The 13,957-nt window shown below is 38.9% G+C and overlaps 2 protein-coding genes across 3 annotated transcripts; one reads left to right on the top strand and one right to left on the bottom strand.

Moving 5' to 3' along the window:
* Positions 1-2,846: 2,846 nt before the first annotated feature.
* LOC127426302 (tribbles homolog 2-like) lies at positions 2,847-7,543 on the top strand. The gene is made up of 4 exons (XM_051673029.1): positions 2,847-3,960; positions 4,696-4,983; positions 5,666-5,958; positions 6,116-7,543. The coding sequence occupies exons 2-4, from the start codon at positions 4,696-4,698 to the stop codon at positions 6,576-6,578; spliced, it is 1,044 nt and encodes a 347-aa protein (XP_051528989.1). The 5' UTR covers positions 2,847-3,960; the 3' UTR covers positions 6,579-7,543.
* Positions 7,544-7,644: 101 nt separating this feature from the next.
* On the bottom strand, positions 7,645-12,729 carry maf1a (MAF1 homolog, negative regulator of RNA polymerase III a). 2 transcript variants are annotated; one of them, XM_051673031.1, is made up of 7 exons: positions 12,002-12,729; positions 11,743-11,839; positions 11,454-11,616; positions 10,568-10,689; positions 10,334-10,453; positions 9,517-9,621; positions 7,645-9,273 (listed from the first exon to the last, which is right to left on the bottom strand). In XM_051673031.1, the coding sequence occupies exons 2-7, from the start codon at positions 11,823-11,825 to the stop codon at positions 9,252-9,254; spliced, it is 615 nt and encodes a 204-aa protein (XP_051528991.1). In that variant the 5' UTR covers positions 11,826-11,839; positions 12,002-12,729; the 3' UTR covers positions 7,645-9,251. The 2 variants fall into 2 exon arrangements, with proteins under 2 accessions (XP_051528991.1, XP_051528990.1); XM_051673030.1 differs by having other exon boundaries at positions 11,743-11,868.
* Between the last annotated feature and the right edge of the window lie 1,228 nt (positions 12,730-13,957).

Consider the following 13,957-nt stretch of genomic DNA (forward strand, 5'->3'; position numbering starts at 1 on the left):
GTAATCATGTACCACTTCTAAAGAAGAAAACTTGTCATATTTATTTGCTAATTTGAGTAAATTTTACTTAACTTTTCAAAGCTGGTGTTCCCAGTGTGCTTGAATAATTAATGAACTTGAATGGTTTCACTGTTTGCAAGTTTATTTACACCGTTTTTATTGTTACATTTAGGAACTTTTTGTTTTGTGAAGTCTGAAGTTCATTTTCTACTCAAAATTACCCTTTTTTTTTTTTTTTTTAAGTAAACCCCACTCTTAAGTTTTTTTCAGTGTATATGATAATGTTTGTGTTTGCTCTTACCTCTCTATGAATAAGAAATAAATAGTTACAGGTACAAAGAACTTATTAATGAGTGAAGTTCTATTAATTTCTGTTGTGCTAATAGTATTGTGGCTAACAAGATTACACTGTTCTCTGCGGAAGTGGTGGAGCCGGTCCCCTAGAGAAATATCTGTGAGCTTATAGCATAGCCAGTTCAATCACACAGCTAATCCAATTAGACACTGACATCCATGTCTGTCCCTTTTTGTAAGCTACGTTAATTCAGCAACATGTGTCTGTGTTTGAGAATATTCGTGTGGGTTAGGTTTTGCCAACATTGTGGAAAACAAATGTCCTCACAAGGATAGTAAAATCTGAAATCATCTACACTGTGGGGACCAGTTAACAGTCCCCATGAGGAAAATGGCTAAAAGGAATATTCCGGGTTCAATACAAGTTAAGTTTAATCAACAGCATTAATGGCATAATATTGATTACCACAAAACTATTTTAGGGGCAGTGGTGGCTCAGCAGCTAAGGCTCTGGATTACTGATCAGAAGGTTGGGGGTTCAAGCCCCAGCACTGCCAAGTTGCCACTGTTGGGCCCCTGAGCAAGGCCCTTGACCCTATCTACTCCAGGGGTGCCATATCATAGCTGACCCTGCACTCTGACCCCAGCTTAGCTGGGATATGTGGAAAAAAAGAATTTCACTGTATATGTGTGATAAATAAATATAATTAAAAAAATAATTTTTAAGTTGCCCCTCCTTTTCTTTAAAAAGAAAAGCAAAAATCTGGGTTCCAGTGACGCACTTACAATGGAAGTGAATTGGGCCAATCTGTAAACGTTAAAATACTCACTGTTTTAAAAGTATAGCTACAAGACGTAAACAATATGTGTGTTAACATGACTTTAGTGTGATATAATCACTTACTAACCTTTTCTGTGTAAAGTTATTGCCAATTTTACAATTTCGTTGCCATGACGATGTAATGTCAACAAACCCTAAAACTACGATTTAAACAACTTTACATCTCAAATAATACATGAGCTTTAACAGACGAATTAATGTAAGTGCTTTTGTAAAATTATAAGCTTCAAATTTCTGCTTTTAAACCCTCCAAAAACTGGCCCCATTCACTTCCATTGTAACTGCCTCACTGTAACCTCGATGTTTGCTTCTTCTTTTTTTAAAGAAAAGGAGGGATGAGTAGAAATAATTTTTTGTGGTAATCAACATTATGCCACAATTGCTGCCGATTGAGCTTAACTTGTATTGAACCCGGAATATTCCTTTAATTAACATACTAAGTAATGATTTAATGAAAATCTAAAAATGCAAAAAGGTTTGTGTAAGGGTTAGGTAGGTTTAGGGGATAGAAATTACCATTAGCTTAGAATATAATGGAAGTCTAAGCTAAATAAAGTCACGACAAAGAAGAAAAACAAACATGTACAATTCGGACAAGTTAGCATTCCTCATCAAAACCATCAAGATACAAAAGAACATATGTGCTCTTTTCCCGAAAGACTATCATCCGCTGGTAGAAACGAGAAGGAGGATATTCCTGACTTCCTGATCACATTGGACCAGCACTTCCATGGGGGTAAACCACTATTAGTGTCCATCAAATTGAGACAGCCTTTGTGAGGACATTGCTTGTTCCCATGGTGACAATATGTCTACTTCCGGAACATGTGACATCTGTGTAGACACAGACAGAAAGAAGACTTCTTGGAAATAGAGTCATATTCATCCTATCAATTCCCTCTCTGTGAAGATGGAGAACAACTCTATTACACTTTTAACTTTCACATGATGATATATTAGGTATTTAATGTCATGACTCAGTTGTGGCTGCTATGCTAGAGGACCAAATAAAAGAAAACCCCAGAATAATGTATTCCCCTATTTTAGCGCTATAACTGTTGCATCTGTTTTTTGTTTTTTTTTTTTAAGACAACAGAGGTGTATAGAACTCTAAAATGCATTGTGCAGCACAAACGTTTCCATTTTAAGGAACGGTTTGTCTCCCACTCAAGACCTCTGATGGTGGAACAATCCAGGAAACCTCTTTCCACCCACACACTCATGCATGAAACCTCTGACTCAGTCTGAAACCATGAGAGCAGTGGAAGCATCCTGCCGCCTGACTGGTGCACACTATCTCAGGTTAGTGCGTCTGTCACTGTAGCCTGCTTACTGTAGGTCACTGCAGTCAGTGAGACCTTTGGTAAACATGCAGTGCAGCTGCAGAGTGTGCAAAATAATCAATGGGACAGCAGTAATGAACACAGAAATTTAAAAGAGGTGTAGGTCTATTTGTAACCCAAAATGCATAGAACTATTACATTAAATACATGCTTATATACGTTCTACAACAAATACATCAATTCTGCTGATGGTTTTGGTGTTGAGTCTTTATCTGTGTCACCTGCATGCCACCCTGATGAATAGTGCAACACCAACCTTAGTATTGAGTCATACACAGGGGTGGGGCATATTGCTCTTCCAGCAACGTCAAAAGGCACAAACTTAACGTGTAAACATAGGCTTTATCTATATATTCAGTGCATGGTTTGTGTTGCTTGCTTTCATTAATGTTCGTGCATTGCTTTGTTTATTTTTTTAATGCATTTTCCCCCGCTATTAAACTAAAATACTGCATGTACCGCATAGCTCGCGCTGCAATGTGGACGTCACAAAAACATGCGCTGCTTTTGAACATTTGTCGAAATATTAAGGTCAATTCAGAGGTGTTTACCGTTTAAATTTCGGAAGACGAGTCCTTTTACGGCACGCTTTCTGTTTCAACTTTAACAGTAGTGCGTAGCCTACTATTGCGAAGCTCTGTACTAGATGTCGTCAGACCCGAGGGGGCGGAGCTAACATGTCGCAATCTTATTAAGAACAGCATCATCGAGTCAGGCTGGTGTAACACATCTGAGCATATTAGACGTGTCTAGCCAAATTGAGAATTTACATTCGGACGGTCAGGCTGGGTGCCACGTTTGATGTGTGATCTAAAGGAAACATTATTACAATTCAAAGGATAACTAGACTGCAACAAAAGACCAGCCAAAGGAGTACTTCTGCGCTATCACTAATTCGGACGCGTCCTCTGGTTCAACTTTCTTTGGACAATTTTCTATTTGTCAAACTTACAGTTATCTATATTAAACACCACGTTACAGAGCTTTCTTTTTTCCAGGGCAACGCCGCGAAGGATATTGAACGTTATCTGGCCATTCAGGGACGTTCGTGAAAACCAAAAAAGCAAAGGAAATATTGTCCATGCAAGACGCGTTCATTCAGCGGGAATAAGGAACAAAGACATTCGTGTTAACAACAAGCGCTCTCCGGTGGGTCAGTTTACTTACAGATGTGAAGAGAACAAAAAAAAGGCAAAGTTTACGACAGAAAAAAAAAGCGCATTAATGTCTGCAAAACACTTCAAAGTCGGAGATCTTTCTAAGTCATATACTGTCCAAACTGACGAATTTGTATTTGTTTTTCCTTGGCAAAGATTTTTTTCCATTTTTGACTACATTTAACAACTTCTCCGTCTTCGCTGCATCACATTTTCTGTTTTCCCTTTTGGAAATGTTCTCTGACAACTAGACCGAACTAAGTGCGCCCGTAGTTTTCATTGTTCTGTTTTGGAGAGGAGTGGGTCCTTTGTCTCAAGCAGCGAGGTAAGGCAATCCTGTAATCCTTTGAATTAGTGTCACATTAACCTCTACAAATAACCGTTTAGTACTTAACAAAAGAGTCCTGGAGATTGGCGTCAATTAGTGGTCAACTTTTCCCCCATTAAAACCATTATTGAGAGAGTTTGGTGGTTAAACTTTAGAGGGAAAGTGATGGTGCAACTCACGTTACACCTCGATATTGTTTGAACTTTTATTTTTAATGTATTTTTGTTTCTAATTTATTGAGCTCTAAACTCTAAAAGGGTCATATACAAGACATTTAAATACATTTTGGGTAAAAAAAAAAAAAGTTAGGTCTAAAATATAGGGTGAAGTGGAAGAAACCTGGCTACGTCATACTATGACGTGCGCGTGAATGTGTGAAAACTTCAACACTGTGTGTGACTCATAGGCGCCGAGCAACATTTCGAAAGCCAATCAAGTATCAAATAATTAAGTCAATCGTTAGTGCTAGATTACCTCTCTTTAGTACACCACATTAATGACTCTCCCATCCTTGTTTTGTGTGTGTGTGTGTGTGTGTGCGCGCGCACGCGCGCGCGTGGTATTGTCCAATGGTACCTGTGGATCTTAGATGATGTCGGGTACAATAATCAAGCAGTTTATTAACAAATCCACTTTTTAAGTTACCTTTGCATCCTTCCCCTAATCAGCATTTATGGTTTAAGCCATGCTGACACAAGGTCATGAACTTTAACTCAGTTGTCTTTGTCACAGATGAGTATGAACCTGTCAACTCCAACACCTCCACTGAGACTGAAGCGAGTAGACTTTGAGGACTCTCACAACACCGACACCTTCAAATGCAAGCGCCGCAGGCTCAGCCAGCCTCCCTCCCCTGGTCTCGTTCCCTGTCTTCGCCCCCTGTCCCAGACCCTGGAACAACAAGGCTCGGAGAAGCACCATGTGTCCCGTATCGGACCCTACATTCTGCTGGAGGCCACAGAAGGAGCTCAAACTTTCAGAGTGGTTCATCATGTCACAGAACAGGATTACACATGCAAGGTGTGCATATAAATCCTCCAGCCCCTGAAAAGTTTAAACACTGTGGCGCTATCGATATTGGCTCAGCAAATTGCATGAGATTTGTGTGAGCCTACCTGTTTTTGATTGACCAATGGAAGTCGTTATTTTTGCACCCTTATTTGGTGATGCTAGTGGTGCAGAAATTACACACGTTTTAACTATTTTTATATTAAGACATCTGCACAAAATCTTAAAGGGAAAGTTCACCCAAAAATTAAAATTCTCTCATTTACTCACCCTCATGCCGTCCCAGATGTGTATTACTTAATTTCTTCTGCTGAACACAAATGAAGACTTTTTTTAGAAGATTTTTTTCAGCTCTGTAAGTCCTTACAATGCAAACGAATGGTGGCCAGAAATGTAAAGCTCCAAAAAGCAAATAAAGGCAGCATAAAAGTAACCCATATGACTCCAGTGGTTTAAATCATGTCGTCAGAAGCGATATGATAGGTGTGGGTGAGAAACAGATCAATATTCAAGTCCTTTTACTATAAATTCTCCTCCCTGCCTAATAGGTGGCGATATGCACAAAGAATGCCAGTTGCCAAAAGCAAGTTGTGATTGATAGTAAAAAAGGACTTGAATATGATCTATTTCTTAATATAGTTTATATATGTAATGAAGGATCAATAATCATCATGTTTTGGTATGTTTCCATCAGGTGTTTTCAATTAAGAAGTATCATGAGTTCATCGCACCCTACACACGCCTGTTGCCGCACAACAATATCTGTAAGATTTCGGAGGTGTTGCTGGGGGAGAACAACATGTACATATTCTTTGAGCGTAACTATGGGGACATGCACTCGTATGTGCGCAGCTGCAAGAGACTGCAGGAGGACGAGGCCGTGCGGCTGTTCAGCCAGATGGCAGCTGCAGTCGCGCACTGTCACGAGAACGGCGTCGTTTTAAGAGACCTTAAACTGCGCAAGTTCCTGTTCACTGATCCGCAGAGGTCAGTAACCCAAAGTAACATTGATGCTATATAGTTCCTGGTTATCAAATGTATGCAAATGTAAAGTTTAAGGTAGTAGCAGGGACAAGTTGCATGACTTGCACAGGTGCAACCTTGTATTTTTCATTTTGATTTCAGATTCGTTTTGTATTTTCAGAACAAAGCTGGTCTTGCAAAACTTGGAGGATTCTTGTCTGCTTAACGGCAATGACGACTCGCTGACAGACAAACATGGCTGCCCGGCCTACGTCGGCCCGGAGATTTTAAACTCGCAACACTCATACTCTGGGAAGGCTGCCGACATATGGAGCCTTGGTGTTGTTCTTTACACCATGTTAGTTGGACGTTACCCATTTCAGGATGTGGAACCCACAGCACTGTTCAGCAAAATTCGTAGGGGTGCGTTCACCATCCCCGACACTCTTTCACCCAGGGCTAAGTCTTTGGTGTGTTGTATGCTAAGGAAATGTCCTTCAGAGAGGCTAGAGGCTGGAGATATTCTTCTCCACCCATGGCTGCACTGTAGCAACAATATATCCCTCAGCCAGCACTCCAACACCAGACACTCAACGGATCAGATTGTCCCTGATTTCAAACCGAGCAAGAGTGAAGATTGCTAGTAATTCCACAAGGGGTAAATGAAAGCGCCTCCTTCATTCCGTTTACTTCCCGGACGCCACAGGTGGTGGGGGGGGTGGGGATGGGGAGTAACTGTGTTTTGTTACCTCTGAAAATACCCATTTGCGGTGATCTCGTCAAGAAACGACACATGCAGGGCTTGTGCTGTACATGGGCTGCGAAAAACTTGCTTTCCTAGCAGATTTTGATTTATGGCACAGTTTGGATTAAGTCTAGAAAGAAAATCATAACTAAGTTCAACAGTATTGCCTAATTAGTGCATGGATTTCACCCATTGTAAACGTGTTGTGGAAGCAGCTTTGTTGTGTCAATTAATAGTTTGATACCTCTAACTTAAATCCTGCAATACTTGATGCACACTGTGTGCCTTTATGTACTGTTTACATCATTTTTTTGCAATGGAAAATTATAGGTATGACTATTTAAAGTGCCTTTTCCCCCCCAGTAAAACAGCCGATGTTGTTGTTGGACTTGAAGTACCAAAGATTTGAGTTTTTCCCAGCTTGAGCCTGTGGATCTGCAACAGAAGCAGAAGTGCTTGTTTCCTTTTCATGTGAAGAATTCAGAAGGCTTTTTTTTTTTTTCTCTGCCAGTTACATCTGATTCTTTGTAAATGTCTTCATCTATTAGACTATGTATTTGTGCAGTAGAGCAGGTTCGACCTTGAAGGCTGTGGAGCATATATTGACATGCACCACAAGAAATGTCCATATAATGGTTTCGCAGTGTACCTGTAGAGCAAAACAAAAGCTTAACATACACTTCGTTGGTGATTCCTGCATGCAGTGCTATGACTTTTTTTTGTTGTTGTTAAAGTACTTGTCAATTTGTAGATTTCTTTTTGTTACTAGAGAGAAGCGGACACTACATGTTGTTTCAAGGGTTGTTGTACCTTTAAGATAAGTATTTTGTTGTTGCCACAAAAATAAAAAACCCAACAAGACTATATTGTTGCTCACTGATGACTTAAAGAATGATAATTAGACTTACTTAATGGCTTGATTAATGATACTGGGCCAGTAGTTGTGAGAAGAAAAAAAAACCCAGAAAAGATTTACATATTTATGTATACATTCTAAATGACTAGCACAGAAATGTCAACACAGCAGTGTATATCTATATATATATATATTTTTCAAGAGTAAAATAACTATGGACATCAAGTCAGCAGATGTGTATTTAACATAGCATTTTGAAAATAAAGAAAAGGCTCTCTAAGCTGTCAAGAAGGAAATGCTTACGAATCATTAACAGTGTTGATGCTTGAATCAGCATCCAGTTGGATTCATTCTTGTGACGTGTTGTGAACTCCCCTCTTATGAGGGACTATATTCCAAAATGAAATACTGAAGATACTGCAAGTGCATATCCTGCTGTTATATTGATACTTAAACACTCTGTAGTATATCAAAGTGCTCTGATTTTTACATCAAGCTTTATAAACAAAATGAAATGTAACAGTTTAGCAATATAATGCAATTTTCATTGACACCCCTTCTCAAAGTTAATTTGATCACATCTAATATCTTTCCACAGCACCATGTTGGGACTACTGCTATAAAAACAAGCAAAGGAAGGGATATTTTGTCCTTCAAACTAACATGTCCAAGTGAAAGAAAGCTGAGTTGCAATGTTTACTTCACGTTATACACCTCAGAAGTCATGAAAAAACCCACTCACTAAAAAATCAGTAACAAGACTTAACTGATCTATGTTCATAATGGCAATCTTATCTCTTTCTTTTCATATATCTGTTAGCTTTGTGGTGAAACTAAAATGGGGAGTTGATCTATGATAACGGATTGTAGCTGGGTCAATGCACTTCTCTCAGTGAATGTATCGAGTGATGTTTACACTGATTACGAGCAGGAAAATGTTTTACGACATACAACACTATATTACACATTAATAGCGAAACAATCTAAATTAGGGAAACCGTCTGACCTGTAAATAGTAATATCCATCACAAAAGATTCAAAATAGACTGGAAATAGAGTTGCTTTGCTGTGAGCATGTGTTGGCCTGAAACATATGGAAACTCAATTTCCAATTTCTCAAACTTTGTTTAATGCTGAAAATGCCTTGCAAATTTGGTGCCAAACCAAATAAAAAAACCCACTGAAAACTGAATACACACCTGAAGAGTAACCCCGGAGAGAGAGAAAAAAGAAAATTATGGTGAATTATTTCTTTAGGTTCAAAGGCGCCACCTAGTGGAAATACTCAAGTGACTTTTATGGAGTTGTTAAACCACTGGCAATGATTCAAATCAATAAATAAATTAGGTTTGGAAAAACAGAGAGAAAAGAAAGACCGCTTTGGAAACAACAACAATAAAAAACAATTGTAAAAACACATTTCATTTTTGTTCCCTCCAAGGCTAATGAGGAAAATGTCAGAGGAGAATCTCAATCGAAACAATGCAAAACACACACACACACGCACGCACACACAGTCATGTGACAAAAAGTAATGGCAAATGTTAAATTGCAGGGCATAGTACTTCAAAATCTCTGGATTACAACACCTCTCCATTTGTAAAAAAAATTACCAACAATATAAAAAAGAACAAGGAAAACAGAAAACGCTAAAAGGCATTAAAACTCAGGCAAGAGGTGACTGGCTTCAGGGGACAGGGAGGAGGGCTTCCATTATCAGGCACACAGTGCACCATACCTGTAGAAAGATCCAATAACATCGATTTTGTCAGTTTGGTAATTACACAGCAATGTTGCTTTTGGCTGTTGGCTCTCTACACACAAATACTCTGTTACCATGTGATTTATTTGCATGTCACATGTCAGTCAAATCTCAATGATGACAAAACAATGGCATAGGTGTTTTAGAGAAATGCAGTATTTCCTGAAGAAGTCATTTCTGTTACAAATTATTCCTGTCCCAATTTGCCCAATTTCTCACCTCTCTTCATCCATGTTCCCCTCTTCCTCTTCTTCATAGCTGCACTCATCCAGCTCCAGATCCAGTTCTGTGCCGATACCAGAGTCTCGGGGAGCCATGAAAAGACTAAAAAATGCACAGTTTGATAAAGATCAAAGATCATCATTTACATCCCAGACGTGTATGACTTTCTTTCATCTGCTGAGCACAAACAAAGATTTTTAGAAGAATATTTCAGCTCTGAATGTCCATTCAATGCAAGTGAATGGTGACCAGAACTTTGAAGCTCCAAAAAGCAAATAAAGGCAGCATAAAAGTAATCCATACAACTCCAGAGGTTAAATCCATGTCTATATGTACATGATATATGTGGGTGAGAAACATAGCAATATTTAGTCCCCTTTTTACTATAAATGTCTATTTTTGCTTTCATTCTCTTCTCTCCTTTGTGCATATCGCCACCTACTGGGCAGGGAGGAGAATTTTTTGTTAAAAAGGACTCAAATGTTGATTTGTTTCTCACCCACACCTATCAGCTTTAGACATGGATTTAACCACTGAAGTCGTATGGATTACTTTTGTGCTGCCTTTATGTGCTTCATAGTTCTGTCCACCATTCACTTGCATTGAATGGACCTTCTAAAAATCTTCGTTTGTGTTATGCAGAAGAAAGAAAGTCATACGGGATTGGTACAGTATGAGGGTGAGTAAATGACAGAATTTTCATTTTTGTGTGAACTATCCGTATCTTTGTAATATGGTAACACATCAGAACTTTTCAAAAGATGACACAGAACCATGCTTAGATGAACTTGCTTTCTGATCTAGAAATCCTCACCTGACAGAACGGCATGTGAAGAACACAATCCTTTTCAGTCTTTTGTTATAAAAGAAGTAGTTGAAGGACCAAAGGCTTCCTTCTTCCCCATATGGGTCTGAATCCAGGTCTGGATTGTAACTGTTACAAAATGCAATCAGAACTTTATAAGCATGCATGGTAATGCAGTCTTAGATTATTCAAAGAAAATTCTTTAAAATGTCAAAAATGGGGATTCCATTGCTGTATATCTACCTGTATATATCACATTCAGCAAGGCTAATCTCCTTGTCTACAGCCTCCCATAACTGAGGTTGCAAGTGACTATATGCCTCACCAGCTGCAGCAGACAAACTACTGTTCACTGCATTAAACACCTGCAAAAACAGAAAATAATTTAACTCAGTGTTGACATTTCCCCCCACTTAAAGACTGAATATGACTAAAATATGTTAAAAATCTTGCCACTTTTAAAGGAACATTCTGGGTTCAATCGGCAGCCTTTGTGGCATATTGATGAGAACCACAAAAAGTGATTTCGACTCGTCCCTTCTTTACTTTAAAAAAAAAAAAAAAAAATCGAGGTTACAGTGATGCATTTACAATGGAAGTGAATGGGGCCAATTTTTGGAGGGTTTAAAGGCAGAAATATGAAGCTCATAATTTAATAAAAGCACTTACATTATTTCTTCTGTTAAAACCCGTGGATTACTTGAGCTGTAAATGTCTTATTTTTACGGTCATTTAAGGATTTACGGCTTTACGCCTTAAAATAACTTTACACAGAAAAGGTTAGCACGTGATTTCATCACACTTAACAATATGCATTATTGTTTTCATCTAGAGGCTGTACTTTTGAAATGGTTAGTATTTTAACATTTATAAATTGGCCCCATTCACTTCCATTGGCAGTGCTTCACTACAACAACAACAAAAAAAAAGAGGGATGAGACAAAATACATTTTTCTGGTAATCAACAATATGCCACAAATGCTGTCAATTGAGCTGAAAGCCAGAATATTTCTTTAACAAGACCATGGCTCCAACAGAACTACGTTCTTTTAGTGATAGTTGCTTGTTTTGACCCATTATTTCTGTAAATGTACCATTTTAAGCATTTTATGTCCAAATGTACTCTTACCCAATTTACACTGGGCTCTTTGCTGAAATCATGGCCTTTGGTGCGACTGAAGTCGTAGTCCGGCCGGAAGGACTCGTTGAGAGTGGCGATCAGGTAAAAGAGCGTCTTTCTGCTGCACTTGTCAGAGAGAGGACCCTCTCCATCATCCAAACTTTGACTCAGTCTGAATATAAAATATATTTCGGTGAACACGCAATGACCTTCAGCAAGATGTTTGCATGGAGTGTATGTGTGGGGTTTCCTAACTGTGAAATGCTTATCAGTACCTGAGAAAAAGTCTTTGACTTACTTGGGACTGATTCCAGAGCTCTGCGGAGGAGAGAGAGCCTCCAGTACATGTGGCTGTCCCTCCTGACAAAACAGCTTAAACATCTGCTTGTCGTCCCCTGCCATTTTACAGGAATAACTCTCAATACTAGCAGAGACACATCACAGTGCTGTTAGTGGTTTGCTGTACACCCACCAGATATGCAAATGTTTTTATAAAAGGAAGCTTTGCCACTTTACATCATTTTATCTACTAAGATGAAGGATATTTGAACACTTACCGTCCAAATATTTTACAGTCTCCCGTCTCAATTGTGAGCTGACTGTTTATGGCCTCAAAACTTGAATTCTCCAGGAGCTTCATGGTTTATTTTACTGTATTTTACAGTTTTGACAGCACTGCAATGACACTTTATTACCACTAGATGTCAATCACTACGATAAACAAGCATCGGTCTGTTATTGTGCTGTTAAATCAAACTAAAACAACGCTCAGAAGCAAAATGAGAATAATCAGTAAGAATACTGGGTCAATACTGACCAACCTCTAACCTCGATGTTTCCTTCAGATGCCCCTTTTAAATACCTCAATTTCGAAAATAAACGCCTCTCTATTACCTTAAAAAGCGCACCAAAAAAAAACAAAACAAAAAAAAAAAAAGTGATTTTTACCCTTTGCAGATTTTTACGACCACGTAAGTAATCTTCGCCGGTTGCTTATTGTACTTCTATGTCTAATAAATATCTCTTCCTTTTTACTGTGAAATTTCCAATACCTGCCATTAAACAAGCTAAAATTTAGAGGGAAATTATGCATCCCAGCAATTGAATCAGAACTTGAGGAGAATTCCAAGGCTTATAAAAGCCTTAATCCTCGATTTCCTTTGTCAATTAGTGTTGAAAAATGACAACAGCAAAGGACGAGCGTTGTGTTTTGCAGTTTTCAGTCGCAGTGATACGCAGTTGTCTCTTTCCTGTTGTTCTTTCTTTTCGGTTACGACGTCACAGACACCAGTGTTACAGGTTTACTGCCACCTACTGGCTTGGGGTTTAACGACAGAATTTGTGGCATAACGTTAACTACAGTGAGGCACTTGAGCCGCGAGAATATGCAAGTGAATGGGGCCAACTGTTGGAGGGTTTTAAAGGCAGAAATGTGACGCTTGTAATTTTATAAAAGCACTTTAATTTTTTCCTTTACATAGCTTAAAGCGCAGTAATTCTTCTGTTTCAACTCGTGTATTATTTGAGCTGTAAAGTTGTTTAAATCGTAATTTTTACGGGCGTTTTAGGGTTTACGTTGTAACGTCGTCTTGGCTACGAAGTTGTAAAACTGGATATAAATTTACACAGAAAAGCTTAGCAAGCGATTTTATTACCCTAAATTCACGTTAACACTAATATTGTTTGAAATGGTATTTTAACGTCTACAGATTGGCCCCATTCACTTCCATTGTTAAGTGCTTCACTGTAACCCAGAATTTTGCTTTATTATTTTTTATTCCCTTTTCTCCCCAATTTGGAATGCCCAATTCCCACTACTTAGTAGGTCCTTGTGGTGGCGCGGTTACTCACCTTAATCCGGGTGGCGGAGGAAAAAATCTCAGTTGCCTCCGCTTCTGAGACCGCCAATGCTCACTGTGCATGACACCGCGGAGACTCCCAGCATGTGGAGGCTTATGCTACTCTTCGCGATCCACACACAATTTACCACTTGCCCCATTGAGAGTGAGAACCACTAATCGCGGCCACGAGGAGGTTACCCCATGTGACTCTACCCTCCCTAGCAACCAGGCCAATTTGGTTGCTTAGGAGACCTGGCTGGAGTCACTCAGCACACCCTGGATTTGAACTCGTGACTCCAGTGGTGGTAGTCAATGTGAATACCCACTGAGCTTCCCAGGCCCCCCGAATTTAGCTTTTATTAAGAATAGGAGACAAGTCGAAATTAGGCCTACTTTTACTTGTAATCAACATTAAGCCACAAATGCTTTCAGTTGAGCTAAACTTGTATGGGAACCCAAAACCCAAAATATTAAAATGGACTTCCTTTTGTAAGCCACCTACCAAATCCTTGGAATTAATAGATTTAAATAACCTTTTATGTACAAATGTAATTTTAATGTACAATAATATATAAAACAGCCATGAGTTTAAACACCGTTCAATGGGGGATTTTGTTAGTTCCCATTATTCCAATAATTGCTTTTTGCATCGAGTTAAAATGGAGTTGTGAG

The sequence above is a fragment of the Myxocyprinus asiaticus genome, chromosome 35 (assembly GCF_019703515.2).
Source record: "Myxocyprinus asiaticus isolate MX2 ecotype Aquarium Trade chromosome 35, UBuf_Myxa_2, whole genome shotgun sequence".
In the NCBI taxonomy this organism is placed as follows: domain Eukaryota; kingdom Metazoa; phylum Chordata; class Actinopteri; order Cypriniformes; family Catostomidae; genus Myxocyprinus; species Myxocyprinus asiaticus.

Bases quoted from the DNA above. Each gene is read 5' to 3' on its own strand.
- LOC127426302 (XM_051673029.1), top strand. From the start codon at position 4,696: ATGAGTATGAACCTGTCAACTCCAACACCTCCACTGAGACTGAAGCGA. The intron at 4,984-5,665 runs GTGTGCATATAA...TGTTTCCATCAG, and splicing joins AACAGGATTACACATGCAAG to GTGTTTTCAATTAAGAAGTA. The intron at 5,959-6,115 runs GTCAGTAACCCA...TTGTATTTTCAG, and splicing joins CTGTTCACTGATCCGCAGAG to AACAAAGCTGGTCTTGCAAA.
- maf1a (XM_051673030.1), bottom strand. From the start codon at position 12,084: ATGAAGCTCCTGGAGAATTCAAGTTTTGAGGCCATAAACAGTCAGCTC. The intron at 11,617-11,742 runs GTAAGTCAAAGA...TTTTATATTCAG, and splicing joins AGCTCTGGAATCAGTCCCAA to ACTGAGTCAAAGTTTGGATG. The intron at 10,454-10,567 runs GTAGATATACAG...ATTTTGTAACAG, and splicing joins GCTGAATGTGATATATACAG to TTACAATCCAGACCTGGATT.